General features: G+C 33.5%; 1 protein-coding gene across 1 annotated transcript in view; it reads left to right on the top strand.

Annotated features, from left to right (window-relative positions):
• Positions 1–20,478, top strand: part of NCAM2 (neural cell adhesion molecule 2) — a 158,938-nt gene that overhangs the window by 80,588 nt on the left and 57,872 nt on the right. Inside the window, exons 11-12 of the mRNA XM_006756902.2 lie at positions 1,141–1,237; positions 12,367–12,540. Of these exons, the coding sequence (XP_006756965.1) occupies positions 1,141–1,237; positions 12,367–12,540 (271 nt within the window). The remainder of the gene's footprint in view (positions 1–1,140; positions 1,238–12,366; positions 12,541–20,478) is intronic.

The following is a 20,478-nucleotide window of genomic DNA, read 5'->3' as shown; positions in this document are numbered from 1 at the left end:
AAATAAATGTAAGAAAAATGAATATTTAATCAGTTAAGAGTACTTATTTGAGAGCTGTTAAAACTTCTAGTCTTAAGCCTTTGCTCTATTCCTAGATGGACTGCTAACTAGAGAATGAACAACACAACTTTTTTGTATCTTTCAAAATTACCAACTTCAGTGGACCTCAAAATTGACTTTTTAGTTAATAGCCTCCCATTACCACAAAATCATTTTCCCCCTTGTGGGATAGAGTTGAAATTAACGTCAACTCTTGTAATCATTTTCTCTCTTAGTAATACTTACTGGGATTGAAAATTTTATCAATTACTATAATCGAATCTCTTTTCTGAAGTAGTCCTTCAGAATTTCGGTACATTAGAATTATAAGGTTGTTCCCAGTGTTCAGTAATAAAGTCCCAGAGGTTAATTTAATTATGGATTTAAAATGTGTAAGGATTGAGGTCAGCTATGTTCTACCTAAAGTGAAAGAGAATGATAGGAATTGAACAGAAATGGAGGCAAGATAACCTGTTATTAGATATCAAAATAATCTACCTCTCTACAAGGATTACCACACAAGGGGAGTGTTTTCCTACAAAATACCTTCCAGTAAAGTATTTTCTAGGAATGAATATCCATCCTTCATTGATATTTTATGTTAAGTAATATCATAAGAAGGAGAAATATGACATATTTTGAGCTTTTCTTGAACTTTAAATCTGCCTGATCTTAGGCTAAAATAGAGTAAACAAAGATTAGTACTTTTGTTACAGATTTCTTGTGTGGTACAGGTTTACATCTGCAGTGATTGCAGAATATATGTTTTTCAAAGTCTACTTCTTTCTGAACTTTACACATATAAATACCTAACGATTTTTTCTATCAACAGATGTAACAAAATGGTGACATTAATTTACTTAATATATTGATAGATAAACAATTTTCGCCTGGTCCTATGGATAGTATAATTCCATGGATTACATCTTTAAAGGATTTATAGTACTTAGTATATTGATATTGACTTAATGTAGGAAAAAAGTTATGGCAAGGAACTCTTAATAATAAAAATATGTATGAAGATGCTAGACATGCTAGTCTATTTTAAAACTTCTGTGATATTGTTTTAAAATTGTAAAAATTGTATTATCATTATTTTAGATTGCACCTACATCTGACAATGACTTTGGACGCTATAATTGCACAGCCACTAATCGTATAGGAACGAGATTTCAAGAATATATTCTTGCTTTGGCTGGTAAGTATAGCATAATAATTTTTGAAATCTCATATAACATTTATGTAAGCAAATAGCATTTACATTTCAATAAGTTATGATTCAGGATTTTGTTCTAAAACATGAGGTGTTGCTTAAAAATTTGGAACAGTTGTATCTGGCATACAGTGAGGACATAGAATGTATTTACTAATAAAAATGGACTTTACACCCTGATTCTAATTCCCTCAAATTTATAAGTGGGATAGGTATAAAAGAAATAGGAAACATAATCTTAAGAAATAATATTATATTTCAAAAATAGTGAGAATTTGGTAAAAAAAAATTCAAAATAAAAGGCACCTTAGAAAAAATTAACTAAAATTAATATATTTAAAAATTCTAAACTTGAAAGTGCAAATAGTAAACCTATTTTTATGGAAAATAGAAAATTTATGGTTATATAACTTTTTTAAAAAAAGTCTTATTCTTTTTTATATAAAAACATTCTAGCTCTTCCCCTAAAACTTAAATATATAGAAGTAATAACATGGAGTAAAACTTATTTTAATTAGAAATCCAGCTATGTTTTCAGTTATTTATATTGTATATGTACTATACAATATACAAACACACACACACACACACACACACACACACATATATATATTTATAGAATTTGCTGTTATGTTTTAAAGACTGATTAGAAATTTAGAAATATACATGTTTTCTACTTTTTGTAGCTCAAATGATACAAAAATGTGATTTATTGTATTCTAAGACTAGGTAGACAAATATTAGAAAATTACTGAAGTATTATGTTTTAATATAATAAATAGCTTTCATAAAATATTTTAAAACCTTTTTAAAGTAGAGTTCTTATACATCACTATCATTGCATATTAAGTTATAAAATATATTTTTATTGCTATGAAAATACATTCACAAAAGTAATATCATTAGTAGTAATGGCCAAAAGAGAAATTAAAGTTCATAATATTAAAATTATGTACCTAGAAAACCTGCAATTGTCTAATTTAAGGTCTACTACAATGAGGAATAAGGGAGAGAAGAGATTGTGTGAAAAGGTTTTAGGGAATAAAGCCAGAAGGAAAAAAATTAAGATGAGAGTGAGTTAAGACAGAAGAAAGGAGGGAGGAAGGGATGAAGGAAAGAATAAATACACTATATTTATTGTCTACCATGAAGTTATTAGAAAATTAATCTCAATGGAAAATATGGGACAAAGACTGCATGTAAGCATATAAATGAACCATTATATAAGAAAATTAAATTCTAGAAAAATGAAATGTGTTGAATCAAAATTAATTGTTTTTATATTAATTAATGGGAAATAAGATATTTCACATATGTATTTGATAACCATTTTAAATATTAACTTTTTACAAAAATGTGAAGTACACATACAGTTAGATATAGAGATAGAGCAAAGGAAGATGCAATCCTAGTTGATAATTTTAATTTCTAGGTAGGAACCATGCTTTCTTTTTTATTTAAGTATATATATTTGAGCAACTTAGAAATGTAGAACACATAAAGGTAAATTAAACTCCAACCATATAATTAATCAATTCCTTCCTTAAAGTTTTCTCCTTCCAGTAGACCAGGATCTGACAAAGCACTCTGTATATTTATTTATATGTATATTTTTTAGAAGTTTTTTCTTGAATGACTTTTACTCTAATTTCTAAACTTCATCAAATAATTTAATTCATTATTTTCTTAACTTTCTTCATTTATTTCATTAGAGTCTTATTCACCTTTTAACTGTATGCTTTTTGTATTGCACCTTAATACGGTGCTCTTACCTTCCTTAATTGACACTTTTTCTGATAAATTCACCTCTTCCTGTGCAGTTTTAGGGCAGGGCCTGGGCTGTAGGCTATCATCAGGCAGCACTTCTAGCACTGGGGAGAGAGCTCCTGTCTGGAGGGGGTGGCAGTGCCCCACTAGCCATTCCAAGGTCTTCCTGAGAAGACTGTTGTGAGGACGGAGTGAGAAAATTCATTCAAAATACCAGCATGTGACATGTCCTCAACAGATGTCAGCAAGCCAAGTGACAGTGCACACTGGGCATGCTTCTTTGGGGAGGAAGTCAGATTGTTGATGTCTTTTTGAATAGAATGCATAGACCTAGACATTGTAGACCAATGCATACTGAAATTGGATAACGCTGTCATAACCTGTTATTCTGAACACTGGATAGCTGTTAAATATACAAAACTCCATTTCATTTCGTCACTTTTATTTTCCTTCTTGTGTTTTATCCTACACCTTTCCCACAAAAACTGCTACTAAATGAAGTCTCTTGTGCTATGCTTTGCAATTGATTTTTTAAAAACCTCAGTTCAGGACTTTATACTTAACCCATTTAATCGCATCATGTCAGTTTGGGCTGATCTTTTTAACCTATAAGACCTTGTCAAATCCAATGATTTAGCGCTCTTTCCAAGATTGATTTAACTCACAAATATCACGAAGCATTCATCTGTAGTTTCACCTAAGTCATGTATAAGCCTATACAAGTCATTTTGAGAATGGAGACCTGCTTAGAGGTTAAGCTGGGTCAACTGAACAGAATTCTGTAGATATGGAATTATAGCTCATCTACTTGTCCTTGTCCCTAGACTGCATTTTATCCAGATACTTGTTCCATAAAATTTGGAAGCAGGTTAAACTTAATGCATTTGGAAACACTGTACTCAACTGAATGTGAAACCAGCTTTCTTTTACATAATGGGCTTTATTGTTCAACTTGGAAAAGTCTATATCTTGTTCTTTGTTCAGAAAAATATATGACAAACTTTTGTGTCTTCAGAAACTATTTGTGTCATTCCCTTAATTTCCTAATTCCCATGCTCCTCTGGGGAAAAAAAAGGAAACTAAGATAGCTAGACATTATTTTGAGGGAATCCATACCTTTATCAATTCCTAATTATCTGTAAATTCACTCACTCTACATATATAGAGTGAGTTTCTAGTAGGTGCCAGGCACTGTTCCAGATCTTAGAAATCTGAGGATAAATAATATATGACACCTGATCTTCATAAATAAGAGTATAAAAGAAAAGGGTTGCAATATAAATATGAATCATATTCCTGGGGACACAAAAGGGAATTCTGGTTGGATTTCTTGGGAAAAGCTCCAAACCTGTATCAGATTTTTTTTCCTTTCAATTTTAATCTGTATTAGTTTCAAAGATATAGCTCAGTGGCTAGACAATCATATATTTTACATAGTGTTCCCCTCATGAAAAATATCAACTTTTGAGCTGAGTCTGAAAAAATGAGTAGAAACAGGTTTAGCGAAGAAGAAAAGATGGAAAAAATCAAAGTGACTATACAAATGTGCCATGCTGTGAAAAGAGGTGGGTGGTAAAAATGAGGCACTTAATGGAGAACTGGGGGGTAATTTTGTGGGAAGGGATTAGTGGTATTGACATGAATAGAAAGGTAGTGAGAGATCAAATTATAGATCTTAAAACCATGCATCATGTTTACATTATTTTATATCAAGTATACAGCAAGGGAAGTTTGAAGTTTTTCATCATAAAGCAGCATGATCCGTTTATCATGAACAATTTTGGTAACATTATTTTTTACTTTACTTTTTTATAGTTTACATTTTTTCTTTATTGATTAAGGTATTACATATGTGTCCTTGTCCCCCTCTTCCCCCCACTCATACCCCCACCCTCCTGGTGTCTGTGTCGATTGGTTATGCGTATATGCATGCATACAAGTCCTTTGGTTGATCTCTCCCCCTCACCCCCACCCTCCCCTACCTTCCCTCTGAGGTTTGACGGTCTGATGGATGCTTCTCTGTCTCTGGATCTGTTTTTGTTCATCAGTTTGTTGTTCATTATATTCCACGAAAGTTTTGAGGAAACTCCATACTGTTCTCCACAGTGGCTGCACCAGTCTGTATTCCCACTAGCAGTGCACAAGGGTTCCTTTTCCTCCTCATCCTCACTACCACTTGTCATTTGTTGGTTTATTGATGATAACCATTCTGACAGGTGTGAGATGATACCTCATTGTTGTTAGGATTTGCATCTCTCGGGTGATTATTAATTTCAGAGAGGAAAGGAGAGGGAGAGAAAGATAGAAACGTCAACGATGAGAGAGAATCATTGGTTGGCTGCTTCCTGCACGCCCCACACTGGGGATCAAGCCTCCAACTAGGAATCGAATTGTGACCTCCTGGTTCATAGGTTGATGCTCAACCACCGAGCCATGCCAGCTGAGCTTTGGTAGCATTTTAGAGACTGATTTCAACATAGCCAATTTTTATGTTTTTCCACATAGCCGAAAATATATAAATGTAAACTCAAATATCCTTAAATAATCTTTGCTGTTTCAGAAAGGACCTCTCTCCTCGGATTGGCCTTCTTCTTCAAACACTCTTCATAAGAACCTTTTCTCGCCCTAATATTTTCATTTTTATATCAATATTTATTTATGCCCCAAACAATTTGTTTTTAATTTTATTTTTAATTACAATTTAAAGTCAATATTATTTTGTATTAATTTCAGGTGTGCAGTATAGTGGCTAGACAAACCTATACTTTATAAACTGTCCCCCCAATATTTCCTGTACCCACCTGGTATCATACATACTTAATGCAATATTATTGACTATACTTTCTATGTTGAGCTTTACACCCCCATGACTGCTTAGTAACTACCAATATGTACTTCTCAATCCTTTGACCTTTTTCCAAGTCCTTGGTCAAATATTACTTTTTTTTAGCAGAGATTTTTTTGTCCAACATATTAAAAATTATAGCACTCCAACTGCCCTTTTTATTTCCATTTAAAATAATCTTTCTTTTCTGATTAATATTTGACCAATACTTACATTAACTAATTTATATATTACATTTACTTTTATGTAATTAGAATATAACTTCCATAGGAGCAGTGATTGTTGTCTTATGCTTATCCCAGAACATAAAATGTTGCCTGGCTCAGATTTGGATGCATTATTGAATGTATAATCAGTGTGTTTTACTTGAATTGCTTATGAGTCATATTTAATATGCCCAGTTAATAATGGGGTATTGAAATCCATGACTTCTGAGAAGAGTCAAGACTTGGGTATGTTTGAGGAAATAATTTCCATTGAAACCTCAAGAGGAAATGAGTACTTTAAAGGAAAATATTAGAGGTAAAAATGATATAATCAAAACAGGTTTCTTGAGTACTTTATTTTAATCAACACATACAAGTACATGAACAAATACAATTAAAGACACTTATTCAGAGAGTCAGTGTAACTACTTGTGAGGAGGCAATTTAAACATGTGATCAAGTGCGGAGAATAGATCAATAGAAAATGATTTGGGTTTGGGAATCAGAGAAAACTAGAAGGGTAGTGAAATAAGAATGAATTTACAGGTTTTCCGATGTGTTACAGATTGGCTAAAATGTTAGACTAAGGTGACAATTGACACAGGAAATATATATAATTTTACTGGAAATAAGGCAGCCACTCAGAGCAGAAGTAGATGCAACCCATCCCAGCACAGTCTATAAGGCGCATGCAGTTATTAGACACTTTGTAGAGTAGGGTCTTACTAAATCTAGGAAGTTGAATCCTTTATGTGACAATTTCATTAATATGTTTATTAGGTGGAGATTGATTAAGAAACTAAGCAAAAAAATATTTAATTTAGAGAGTTGGGTAGTTATAAAAGCATTGGACAGTCAGAGGAAAGGGAAGGCAAGAGAAAGCCACTAGTCTTCTGGCTTTAAGGTCACAAAATACCACAAGTGAAGTCCAAGGTCAAAACTGCAACAGCTAACCAGCAGTCAACGGCTAACCTGCTGCCAAACTACCCCGCTAGCAACATCTCAGTCACCTTGCAGCAGAAACTGTGCAATTAGACTGCGGAGTAGGGAGTCCGACTGCTGCCATCATTCACACCTACAGGCTCTGTCCTCATGTGAAGTAGGAAGGGCATTCACATACCTTCAGCATCCTCATCCTTCCATGAGTATTTCATCCCATGGCACTAAGACCATAACAAGTGAGTCTGAGAAATGAAGATTTTAGCCTTTTACTCTTTATGATAAAGGGGAGTAGCTTAAGTGATAGAAATGAATGTGAAGTGTCAATAGAAACAGGTTAGGATAAAGTTTAAGACAAAATTCTACAAGAATATTCATTATGGTACTTCCACTTAAAGATAGGTTTACGAATATCGAACTCTTCCCATTGGTCTAAGGTTGGCGATATCACCTCCTCATCAGCGGGAGAAGAGCTGGTCAGCAGCTCTGAACCTTGCCTTACTTGCTAGCTTTCCAGCATTTCAGGAAACCAGTTTCCCAGAAGAAGTAAAGATGTCAGGGCAGAAATTAGGAACAACATATTCAAATAGTGTGACAGGGAAACAAAAGAAGAGGGTTTTTTGTTTTTTTCCTGAGAAGATAGTGAAACTTCAGTTTTCTTCAGAAAGTTTGCCATTTCACAAAAGTCATTATAGTTCATGATAATGAAACAGAGAAAAAAGAATAAAAGTCCAAAAGAGAAGAACAGGGGTGGGGCGGGGGGAAGAACTACCTGATGATGCCATCTTATGGAGAAGAGACAAGGAAAAGAAATGCCCTTTAGTATGGCTGGTATGCTTCAGTGGTTAAGTATCAACCCGTGAACCAGGAGGGCATATGCCCGGGTTGCAGGCTCGGTGCCCAGTAGAGGGTGTGCAGGAGGCAGCTTATTGATGATTCTCTCTCATCATGGATATCTCTCTCTCTCTCTCTCTCTCTCTCTCTTTCTCTCTCTCTCTCTCTCTCTCTCTGAAATTAAAAAAAATGCCCTTTAGAGATAATGGGTTTAACGTGGGAAAGAGGAGGGCAGACTTCCACTCTAGGTTCATACAATGGTAGGGTACAATTTGGTTGAAAGATTAAGGGACTCATCCAAGGTTCCAGTTGACAAAAGGAGCAAGGCTAGACTTAGATCCGTAAATTCTGATGATACATAGCCAGACTCTATCCCACAGCAGTAGAGGTGAAAAAAAAAAGTAAATAAAGAAATGCATGTTTTCACAATGTTTCTATTTATTTATTCAGTGATGGGTGGTAGCATTCATTAATTATTGATTTGGGGAAGTGTTAAGAATTAGTTTAGAAAAAATATGCTAATAATGATGGGAGCATTGTGTATGAAATTTAATAACCACAAGCCCCATTTGCAACATTGGGCTATGTTTGATAGTCTTTTACAATATGTTCTGTTTGCTTATATCCCATGAGATTAGATAATTCAGTATCTTGAAAGCCAGAGTAAAAAGTTTAAGTTTGCTGTTGTAAAGAAAAGGAAGGTCCTGAATCCCAAGCTCAGGGAGGGGGCATGATTAGAGTGGTGCTCTAGAAAGGTTGATTTTGCATTGACTCACCATCTGGATTGAAATTTGGTGTGATGTCCAGTAGAAAAGGAAGCTGAGAGCCACAAATGGCATTACTGGCAGAGGCAGATAGGCCCTGCGCTTGGGAATTAATAGAAGAAACAGGAAGGAAGAGTTGGATACAAGAATTGTAATACAGGAAAGATGAAAATAACTGTGAGACTAATTAATAATAATGTACATGAGAGATTGAACAGAGAATATGATTATAAAACAATTGAGAAAGTGGGGAGAAGATGTCGAAATGTTAGTTCTAGGCTTATCAGACCCTATTCACTTGGACTCATTCTGCATCTTTGTTTTTAATTTCTGAAATATATTATTTAATTTATCATATATTTCCTGAAGACTTGGTATATTCTAGTGACTTTTTCTCAATGTTACATGTAGATAGGTATGTGTGCATGTATGAATATGTAATAATTCAAGTCATCAAATTAGAATGTAAAAAATGTTTAGGAACAATACTAGAGCTGCACAAATCATGAACATACCTCTTCTTTTAGTCAGGCAATAGAAAGAAGAGGCCAACACGAACTAAATCTAAATGGAAATCAGGTAACAGTCAGCAGTTGTGAAAATAAACTATCTGGCTAGGGAAAGCTACCCACTGGCCCAAGTTTGGTGAAAGCACCATTGTGCTACGAATAAAAAGGCTCTTATTTCTGTGGAAGTGTACCATGCTGAGGTGCACAGCTTAGCAAATAGTGTCCACTTCTGTTTACAGTGTAAGAACCAAGGACCATGTACATGTCCTATGGTCAAAGGTGGGAGCTCACCCCGGTCTGGAGAGGCAGTGGTTGAGCATCGGCCTATGAAACAGGAGGTGCCAATTTGATTCCCAGTTGGAGCACATCCCTGGGTTGCAAGCTTGATCCCCAGTGGGCGACATGCAGGAGGTACCCTATCAATGATTCTCTCTCATCATTGATGCTTCTACCTCTCCCTGTCCCTTCCTCTCTGAAATCAATAAAAATATATTTTTTAAAAAGGTGGGAACTCAAGAGGAATCACACCTTCTTTTTCTCCCCCATTACTTAGCACTTAGCACCTTTCGTTGTGAAATGTATCATCACACTGAAGATTATCATTACTGTGATACCCACTTAGAGCAGGGATGGGGAACCTTTTTTTCTTCCAAGGGCCATTTGGATTTTTGTAATTTGCGGGCCATACCAAATTATCAACCTAAAATTAGCCTGCTATATTTGATCAAACATTTAATTAACTCACTCCTAATGCCTTGGCAGGGCCAGACCAAATGATTTTGTGGGCCTTATATGGCCCATGAACCAGAAGTCCCCAGCCTTTGACTTAGACCTAATTGACATTAGAGAGCCACGCAGTGCGCGCGCACGCGCACACACACACACACACACACACACACACACACACACACAAAACCTGTATGTGTGTGTGTGATTTTTTTTTGCCTCTTCTGCAACCTTTAGATCAAACTTACTGATGAAAATAATCTGCAGTTATAACTTAGGGCATAAAGAAACATGATAACCATGATGATATTTATGTATTACATCATACATAGAGTATTCCAATAATTAAAATTATTTCCAGTGAGAGTTTAATAGCAAGACAACTTTAGAATGCATCACTATTGTACACATTTATTTCCAAACCTGTTATAATATAATGCACTTCATAGAATTTACTGTCAGTAATTAGAGCTGAAATGTACACTATTGCATTTCTTTACAACATGCATACCCACAATGTCATGAACCTGCTTTCCAGGATCCTACCCAGTACCATTTATAAGGCATATTTCATACGATTTACAGTGCGCTCTTTTAACTCCAGCAAATACAGCACATTTGGGTTTTGATAGCCATTAAATTTTTATATGAATGTTTGATTGTATCTGAATGGAAATTTACTGCCTTATTTTCAATCAAGTTTTTTTTTTTTTTGCTTTTAGTTTTGTAAAGTTAATCCTAGAGATAAAATAGCATATTTATTTATATATTTACATAACATGTGTGCCATTGAATCAGCTCTGATTCCTCGGGGCCCTGCCAATGAGTGATGTCCACAATGTCCTCTCCTCAGCCCTGCTCAGCTCTTGTAATTCATGCTATGGCTTGTTTCATCGAGTCCATCCATCTCATACTGGGTCTGTCTCTTTTCCTGCTGCCTTCTATTTTTCCCAGCATTATTGTCTTTTCCAAAGAACCCTGCCTTCTCATAATGTGCCCAAAGAAGGACAACTTCAATTTTGTCATCTTTTGCCTCCAACAATATTTCAGGCTTAATTTGCTTTATGGCCCACTTGCTTATGGCTTTGGCAGTCCAGGGTACTATAGAGCTATCCTCCAGCATCATATTTCAAATGAATCAATCTTTTCCCTATTTCCACTGTCCATTTTTTTGCATCTGTATATAGTGACTGGGAATATGAGAGTGTGAATGATCTTAATCTTGGTCCCTAACCACCCTTCTTTGTTCTCCTGATCTGTCTTAATTCTCCCTTTGTGCATTCTGAGTCTCAGCCTTCTCTTGATTTCTTAATTATATGTAAATTACTAAACTTTATGATTATTTTGAATGTTATATTGAAAAGAAAGAGAGAGATTGAGAGACAGAAAGAGATATGTTTAAAATTTAATGTGATTTTCTAATTTCTGTAATTCTTCAGGTTTCTGGAGTAGAGGTGTCATAAATTTCCTATTGAGACATTTTATTTTTTCCTTTTGCTTGTTTGACTTTACAGATAGCATTTTATAAAGTTTTGTAAACTGGAAAAGAAAATAAGGTTCCACTCAGGATACCTTATTGAGCTTGAAAATAATGTAATAGATTGATAACAAAAACATACACAAGAATGATTTATAGTTATTTAATATATTTTTATTGATTTAAGAGAATAAAGGAGAGGGAGAGAGAGAAATATCAATGATGAGAGAGAATCATTGATCAGCTGCCTCCTGCACTTTCTGCACTGTCGGGACTATAGTTATTTTTTAAATACAATAATTAAAACTTAAATACCTCAACTAAAGGTTTATTTTAATTAAATACATAAATGAAATTAATTCAGATCGTTTATAGTTTTATTTAGTTCATAATGTCATTTTCTCTACACATAACTATTGCCCCCAAATTATTAATATAATGTTAATGAAAACACACACAAATCTTACATTTTCACAAGAGATTATTTTACTAATTTTCAAAAAATATTTATTATATTTTAATTATACCTGCATTCTCTCTCCATCCTCTCTCTCACAAGCTTGTTTTCTTCGAGTGCAAAAAAAAATGCTGATATTGTAGAGAAAAGGAAGAAGTAAAATTATTTTCTCAATAAATGAAATGTGATATTGAATGTTTTACAGTTTGCTTGCTCAGTTAGTAAAAATTGATTAGTGTATACTTTCTCACAATTTATACAGATCATTCAGCAGTTTATGCAAGCTTTGTAATTCAAAATATTAAGTGTATAGGCAGCAACATTCCTTTATTTCTAATTCTCAGAATACCATAGGTCTTTTTTTAAGAAAGTTTATCACATGTCTCTTAATCCCATTTTATGAATTTATTAATTCACTTTAAAATATTCCACAAATATATATTTTTTTCTTTAACAGCTTTGTTGAATTTATTGGGGTGATGCTGGTTAACAAAATTTTACACGTTTCAGGTGGGCAATTCCTCAACACATCATCTGTACAATGTCCAGCGACATTAGGTTATATTTTCTCTGTGATTATTCCTTCATAGATGTACCATCCAGTCCCTATGGGGTGAAGATTATAGAGCTGTCACAGACCACAGCCAAAATTTCTTTCAACAAGCCAGATTCCCATGGAGGTGTGCCTATCCATCACTATCAAGTGGATGTCAAAGAAGTGGCATCAGAGACCTGGAAAATAGTACGCTCCCATGGAGTTCAAAGTGAGTCAATGATTTTAAAGTATGTAAATTAATTCAAGCTGATCTTAAACGTGCCTGTGTGCTTAGCTTTTTCTCTTCCTTCAAAATGTACTTCTTTTCTTTTAATATGGTAGAGTTCAGAAGACATTTCCATCACCCATTTTACATTCTCTTTTTGGAAATAACTTTTCAAAATAGTGGGAAAATTTGCATCCTTAGTTAAGATGGATGAGTAGAAAAAAAATCATAAGAGTTCAATTCTGGGGAGGGAGTGAAGTTAGAATTGAAAATTTTGGTGGTGGAAAAACAATTGCTCATGTGGGATTTTATGACTGAATATTCTGAACTGTGTGTTTTTTTCTCTTATTAATATTTCTTCCATTAGTAGGTATGAAACTCATAGTGTAAAATGTCATCTATAAAAATTCATCTGCCTACTAAACTTCATTTCAGTATTACATTTTGAAAATTCAAATTTTGCCACCAATCATGATATCTTGAGTATAGAGTTAACTGACTCAGAGAAGTTAAAACAGTTTATAACTCTACTTTTTACTTATGTCGAATTTCATCATGTGAAAATGTGATTTTTTTCTCCTAAAGAAGGAACTAAAGTTGAAAATAATAACAAATTATGAGATTTGGACTTGGTTGTTTGGGTCATAGGACTACATTGAGTGGTCCAAAAGTCTAGCATAAAATAGTAAGGAAATGATTGCTCCATCCTGTCTTCCTCTCCGGGCCCTGCCTTAAGCCTTGCACGTATGGTATAAAGGTTCTGTAAATGGCATAAGCCTTCCTGTAAAGAATCATTCTAGTAGTCAATGGAGACGGAACAGATAAAATCATTCTAGTCTCACCTGTCTGGGCACCTGCTTGTTTAGCTTTTACTAAGAGTGAATAGAGATTTTAGATAGAAATGTCAGAAATATTACCAATCAATCATTATTTACCCCATGTTTCAATTCCCATGGAATGGAATCAAATACCTCTTCAATGGTGCTGTGTAGTTCTTTTTGGCTTCCTGTGTTTTCACCTGTACTTTCTGTGGGACAGAGAGCTAAGTACCTGTCCCTGGAGATGCAGGTGGATTGCAAGCCAGACAAAGTTTTAGTTGCCAGCACCTCTCTCTCTCTCTCTCTCTCTCTCTCTCTCTCTCTCTCTCTCTCTCTCTCCCTCCCTTTCCCTCACCCATAATTTTACTTCTCTCCAAGAACTTTCAGGTTCTAGCTTACCAGGGTCCCAGTCTCAGATCTCCTTCTGGCATCATTTTCCCCCAGATAATATTCAAACCCAATCTCTGTCTCAGAGGTCTGGGCAAAAACTCTTGGTCGTTTGAGTCGCAGTGACATTTTCAACAGGACTGCGGTAGTTGATGGAAAAACAATTATATGGCTCTCCTCTAGCTTCAGGTGTCCCACCCACTTCATTTTTAGTTGTTTCAGAGTTTGACTTCCTTCGAGAGAGACAATATGTTCATTTAAAGAGGTTTTGTTTTTTTTTGTTTTTTTATAATGGCACATACAAGTTTTACATGTACTTAGCAGATTTATTTTTGTCTATGAGATGACCCTATTGCTGAAAAGCTGAAGACATATTTTAAAGCACATACTTTAAAAATTATAAATTTTTGAATAGTGAAGAAATGCTTCTTTTTTTGTTGGATTATAGTTTGTGTTGGCCATTCATCCTAAAGTTTAAGAGATTTTTTTCAAACATAATTATACGCATTGCCTTTAAGGCATTTGTTAGAAGATTTAGGTTTAATCTATGAAAAGACAGGTGCATGTGGTCACACACATTTCAGTGACTACTCTTTTGCCATCAGTAGATGAATGGATTAGAAAACTGTGGTACATCTACACGATGGAATACTATGCTGCTCTAAAAAAGAAGGAACTCTTACCATTTGCAATGGCATGGATGGAACTGGAGAGCATTATGCTAAGTGAAACAAGCCAGTCAATTAAGGAAAAATACTACATGATCTCACTCATTCATGGATAATAAAGACCATTATAAACTTATGAACAAAAATAGATACAGAGGCAGAGCTGCCTCAAACACACTGTCAAACTACAGCGGGAAGGCCAGAGAGGGTTGGGGGGGCAGGAGGGGGGGGTAAGAGATCAACTGAAGGACTTGTATGCATGCATATAAGCATAACCAATGGACATAAGACACTGGGGGCTAGGGGAGGACAGGGCATTGTCAAAGGGCCACTGGGGGCTAGGGGAGGACAGGGCATTGTCAAGGGCGCGGGGAAAAAGGAGACATATATAATACCCTTTGTAAGACTTTAAGCAATAAAACAATTAAAAAAATAAAATAGCTTTAGTTAGTTATTCTAATTTACATAAGTTTAGTCAATGTTCAGTTAGTTGTTCTTATTTCTCTAATTTATTATATACTCTTCATTTAACGACTTCTAATTGCTGATATCACCACTTAGAAATAAATATTAGCTCATGCTTGATTGCAATGCCATTTAGCAAGAAAATTTTAGCATACAAATTTCCTATTAGTAGATTCTGATTCTAAATAACCCATTAATTAATTTCCTATGAATTTCACCTGCTCACTCTGCACCTGGTCCTAGGGTTGGGGTGCAATTGAGACCTGGACATATTATTATATTCCTCTTTAACGTTTAGCTGAAGCTTTCCTGATTATCCCAACAACTGATGTGACACAAACTAATTTTCAAAATCTGGAGAGTTGCGAACAAATAAGATATTAACAATGTATACTACTCAAATATAAAATGTGAGTCATTCCACCTTATAATTTTGAGTCAAAAAACATGTTTTGCAGGTGTAGCAAGACGTTTTGGTTGGGAGGTTTACATGACATATTCATTGCCATATCATTCAATACTTTGTAAGCATGTTCTAGACACCTCATTAGGCACAAATGAAGAGAAAATAATAATCTTGTAAAACAACTACTAATTTTTCAGCTTTCAAAGTAAAAATGAAAAAAAAGTTAATATTTTAAAATATCAAATTCTTTTTAACAGAGCATTAAAACATTTCTCCTAAACAGCTTACTCTATTTCTTTTGATTTGCGAAAGGTTTAGCCAGTTAGACTCACACATCGAACGAAGTCCTTTGAATCTCAACCAGAATGACTAGGTGTTCTGCTTTATTTGGATGTGAGGGTATAGTGGAATTACACTTTGTTTCTGAAAATAAAGGAGACAATTTTTCTTTGAAAATAATAGCATTTTTCTAAATGGAACTTTCATTTGAAACTTTTACTTTTTAAATTCTTGTGATTTTCACTTATTGAAGAATGTAATAGCTGAGTACAATTTGAAAATAGCTATGCAGTTGGATTTTTTTTTCAGTTCTTTCATTGTATAGCTCCACTAAACTCAGTGGTGCTTTGTTGGATATAACATTATGTATAATTTAATCTATAGATGGTAATTTTAACATTATTACATTTAGTTTATAAACACTATAATTAAGGTTATGTACATGCTTTATTATTACATATAATTTTAAACTTTTAATCTAGGTTTCCATTTTAGTAAAAGTTCGATTTTAATTAAAAGCTGATGGGAAGATCAATTTCTATGGTAGAGAAAGCCATTTTCAGTTTTGTGGAGAAGTAGTGTTCAATAAGCATTTTTTCCAAGATTGTTTTGAAGTATAGATTTGGGTTTATAAAATATATGCTTGTACCTGGTAGGTCAGGAAACCAATTTGGAATAGAAGCTTAATTTGAAAGAGTGAAGATTAGTACATCAAATATTAAGCAACTTTTTGGTGCACCCACAGAGATGTTACTTCCTAGTACCTTCCTTTGTCCTTAAAGGGTTGCCCTAAACTCAGTAGTATCTGCAGTCCTCTTGAAATTAAGAATCTTCCCCACTTGAATACTCCAAAACTGCAAACTTGCTATCCTTTATGTAGATTTAGACTGAGGGCTCCACATCAATAATGAAAAATATATTGCATGTATGGAGTTTCCTACCAACACCTCAGTTAGGAATCTAGTTATTTCTGTGTTCTAGTTTTTCATGATGCTCTCCCATCCCGCCTCAGCCCCACATTTTTTTAAATGCAGCAGGGTTGTATCTGGACTATCAAGAGTTCTTTTCCACTATTTGCATCGAAGAATCATTTAACTTTTAAATATGGATATTAATGCCCTTAAGTAGTAAAATGATTTTGGCAATTTTTTTTGTAATTTTACTCTTTGTTTTGTTTTAGAATTTCTTAATCAAATGTTGGCTTTTTTTGGATTAATTTTCCAGTTTTCAGGTCTTTTCTCTCTCATTGTCTCTACTTCTATTTTTGTTCTAATTTAAATTTTCTTTCAACATTTATATTATAGCTTTCATTTTATCTATTATTTTTAAAATTTCTAAATCCTTAATTCTCTGTCATTCCTTATTTCATGCATGCAGTGTGGCCTCTTATCTCTGGCATCCTTATAAAGATATCTGTTTTCAAAGTTGTTTTGTTCTATGGTGGTTGTTTTTTTGTCATTGTTATTTGTTTAATTTTTATTATTCCCATAGGAAACTTACCTCAATTATTTGGTGATCCACATCTGGATTTGTATATTCCAAAGTGAGGAGAAAGTATCAGTAGGTTCTGCTTGGAAAGACTGTGCTTTTCAAGCACTGTGATCACGTGGGCTTCTAATGTCCCCATAGCAAAGTTCCAGGAAATGTCAGCGTTCTTTTCAGAGGCTGTTCAGTTACTATCAACACACCTGGCCGCCAGGGCTCTATGGAAAAGCAGTTTGTGTCAGAGGGTGTCCGATAATTCCCACATATATTTCATCCAGTACATCCACTCCACACTTCCACATGGTAGAATTTCAACGTCTAAAGTCCTTGGTCCAACTTTCCTAGGTAGGAGACCTCCATCTAGTGTAGCAATGAGAGAGAAGAATGTATCCTCCCTTAAGTGTGGGAAGAGCACATGAGAGTACAATTATTCAGATGTGTAATGATCATCTGTTTTTTTTTATTCCATCTTCTTACTCTTAAAATTCCTGAGATTTTCTTGAGTTCTACGGGGCTAATCAGTTTATCTCTCCTTTTATTACAGACATTTATTATTTTCAAAGTAATATTATATGTTTATATTTTGGCTTTTAATTTTTTAAAGCATAGTCCATATTAAATTAAATTAATTTGTTAACATATTGATAATTACAATATTGACAATCATAGTTTTAGAAAAATGAGCATATCAATGTTTCTTACTGAGTAATGATTAGTACTCATGATTAGCTATGTTCTCTGGTGTGTTGTACAGCTTGTGGGGAAAAATATCTCACATTTATCTCAGAAACTCTAATTTAATATGCACACTCAGTGGATAATATAAATATACATTTAAGCTTCAAAACATGGCAGTTTTTATCAATAACAACAAGAATAACAAAGACCATTGTACATTGACACAATCTTGGGTTGAATATATTGTATAATATACAACTACAAGAAGAGATATTTCATAGATTGTGATGTGAGTGGTGCCAATTGAAATTATTCAATATGGCATCTCTTCCTATTGGTGAATATGTTTACATTGCATAGGAGAATCTATTGGTATTCAAAAAAATAATTCAACCATATCTCTTTTTGGAAACCTACTATTTTATATTCACCTCAAATTTTTATTATTCAAAAATCCACTAATTATGCAATAGATTTCAATATATTCAATACTTCCTGGGTTATTCATTAGTAATTGAGGCATACACTGGATATGTAAAGTGTTATGTCTATAAACACAGTATATAATGATATAATAAGGCAGATATCTTTTTGTTAATTTCTAAATTAGTTTTTATAATGAAAATATATAGGATTGAGCTTCCTTATATATGAATTATAAAACTAAAAAAGAAAGTAAATAATTGTCAGTGGAAACATTTTATTAAAGATACTGCCTATAAATATCTCTCCATGGTAATTCTTGAGTATGAAATAGTTTGTCTTTTGTTAGTACATTTAAAATACAGAGTAAAAACAATAAGAATGAGAATTATCATTTAACCAGTTAGAATAAGCCCATACAAATATTTTTTCCAATTCGTTTTGCTATATAACAATGTTACCTAAGTTGTTACCTTTCTAAATGTGTGAAGAATTTTTGATATTTGCATTATGGAGCTATTAAAATCATGAAAAAATGGTTGATTTTTATATTATTAATGGTTGTTTTGTGGAAAAATCTGTAGTTTTCCTGTAGTTTTCTAATAGTTGAAGGTATTGTAACTTCATTTCACATTAAACTTTAAAGTTTTAATTCCAGTTTTTTTTTTAATCCATGCTATTTACAGTTAATTGAGTGAAACTGGATTTCCCTCTATCATATTAGTATATTTCACTTTTAGAAACAATGAAAAATCAACATTGTTTAAAGTTAGCCCTAAACTACTATAGATTTTTAAATCTTAATAAGTTCCAATGGCTTTTAAAAATATCTATAAGGAAAACTTTCTATGATTGCACTGTCCTAAGAAGAAATGTGCCTGCAGAAAAGTTGCTATCATTTCTAAATCACTAGATTTCACATGAAAAAGAGAAATGGATGTAAAAATCAGGCTGTCTTAAACATAAGTGCAGTAAACTCTTATGAATATCAAAGGAAGGGGAAAAACATAATCTGCACTAATTCCATATTTTCTGTGAAAGGAAATTTTTTCTAATTTGCATGAAGTGGAGAGAGTTCTGTATGCTAAACTTCGAAACTAGAATATCTTGGACTGTTTTCATGGTGCCCATAAAAAGAAACAGAGCTAAATTTGAAATTTATATGTAATTTAAATCTTAATGAATTTAAACTGTGTAGATCGAAGTATACAGGAAACTAAGCTAAGAGAAAATTGAAATAAATCATAAGTAAAATTAGTTGTCTGCTGGAAGCTTCCCACATTATCTCAAGATGAAGACACAAATGCATCCATAATTCTGCACTCAGCCTGGTCTCTGCTACAATGATAAAGAAAGCTTCTGTACAAATATTTCTCTTAATTTTTCAATAAAACTAATGAGCTTTTTTGTATATCTATAATTTTTGCAGCAGAGAAATAAATGGCATAAGGAAATGAAATTAATTTATATAGGAAAGATGTTTTGTGAATAGTGAGAAAAGAAACATGAATATTTCATGAGTGTTTTATAGGAACTTAATTCACAAGGGGATGAAAATATTCACAGTTCCCAGAAACCTAAGAAAAATAGAGCCCATATTGCTGCTCAAACATTCTTCTGGGCATCTGGATACTTTAATATTAAGTGTAAAAATGATCTTTGCTAGAATATAGATTATAAATTCTTCTTGATTAGAGCTAATGGAAATGTCTAGAATAACTATAGAAACATATGATCTCTAAGTGAATTTTTAAGTACTATTATGAGTTTTCTCATAAGGGAGGACTCATTAAATGAAAAAAAATTGAATTGCTTAGGAAACAAATATTTTTGATGGAACTGTACTATTTTTAAATCAAGGTTATGATATAGGGAGTATATTTCAAGTGAAAACCATTTAATTTTAAGGGATGGTAAGTACTTCCTGTGAAAAATGTCATGTCAGTTAAAACTCAGGTATTAGATTTTTTATGTTAATTTTTATGTACAGTATATACTTAGCATGGAAAAGAATTAAAAAAAAGTATAATAAAGAGAAAATTAATGAATGTTCAGGAATAATGAACTGTGATATTTAACTGGTGCCACCAACACATTGTTTTAAGAAAAAAACCCTTACAAATCACACATAATCATTTTATTAATTTTCTGTTAATCAAAATCTATAACTATAGGAATCCTATCTAATAAAAGAGAAACACGGTAATGAGCGTACGGCTGCTACCATTCCCATTGGCTAATCAGGGAGATATGCAAATTAACTGCCAGCCAAGATGGTGGCCAGCAGCCAGGCAGCTTGAAACTAACATGAGGCTTGCTTGCTTCAGTGACG

The sequence above is a fragment of the Myotis davidii genome, unplaced genomic scaffold (genome assembly GCF_000327345.1).
Source record: "Myotis davidii unplaced genomic scaffold, ASM32734v1 scaffold2034, whole genome shotgun sequence".
Taxonomy (NCBI): Eukaryota; Metazoa; Chordata; class Mammalia; order Chiroptera; family Vespertilionidae; genus Myotis; species Myotis davidii.
The sequence above is the reverse complement of the archived record's forward strand: the minus strand, read 5'-3'. Positions and strand labels throughout refer to the sequence as shown.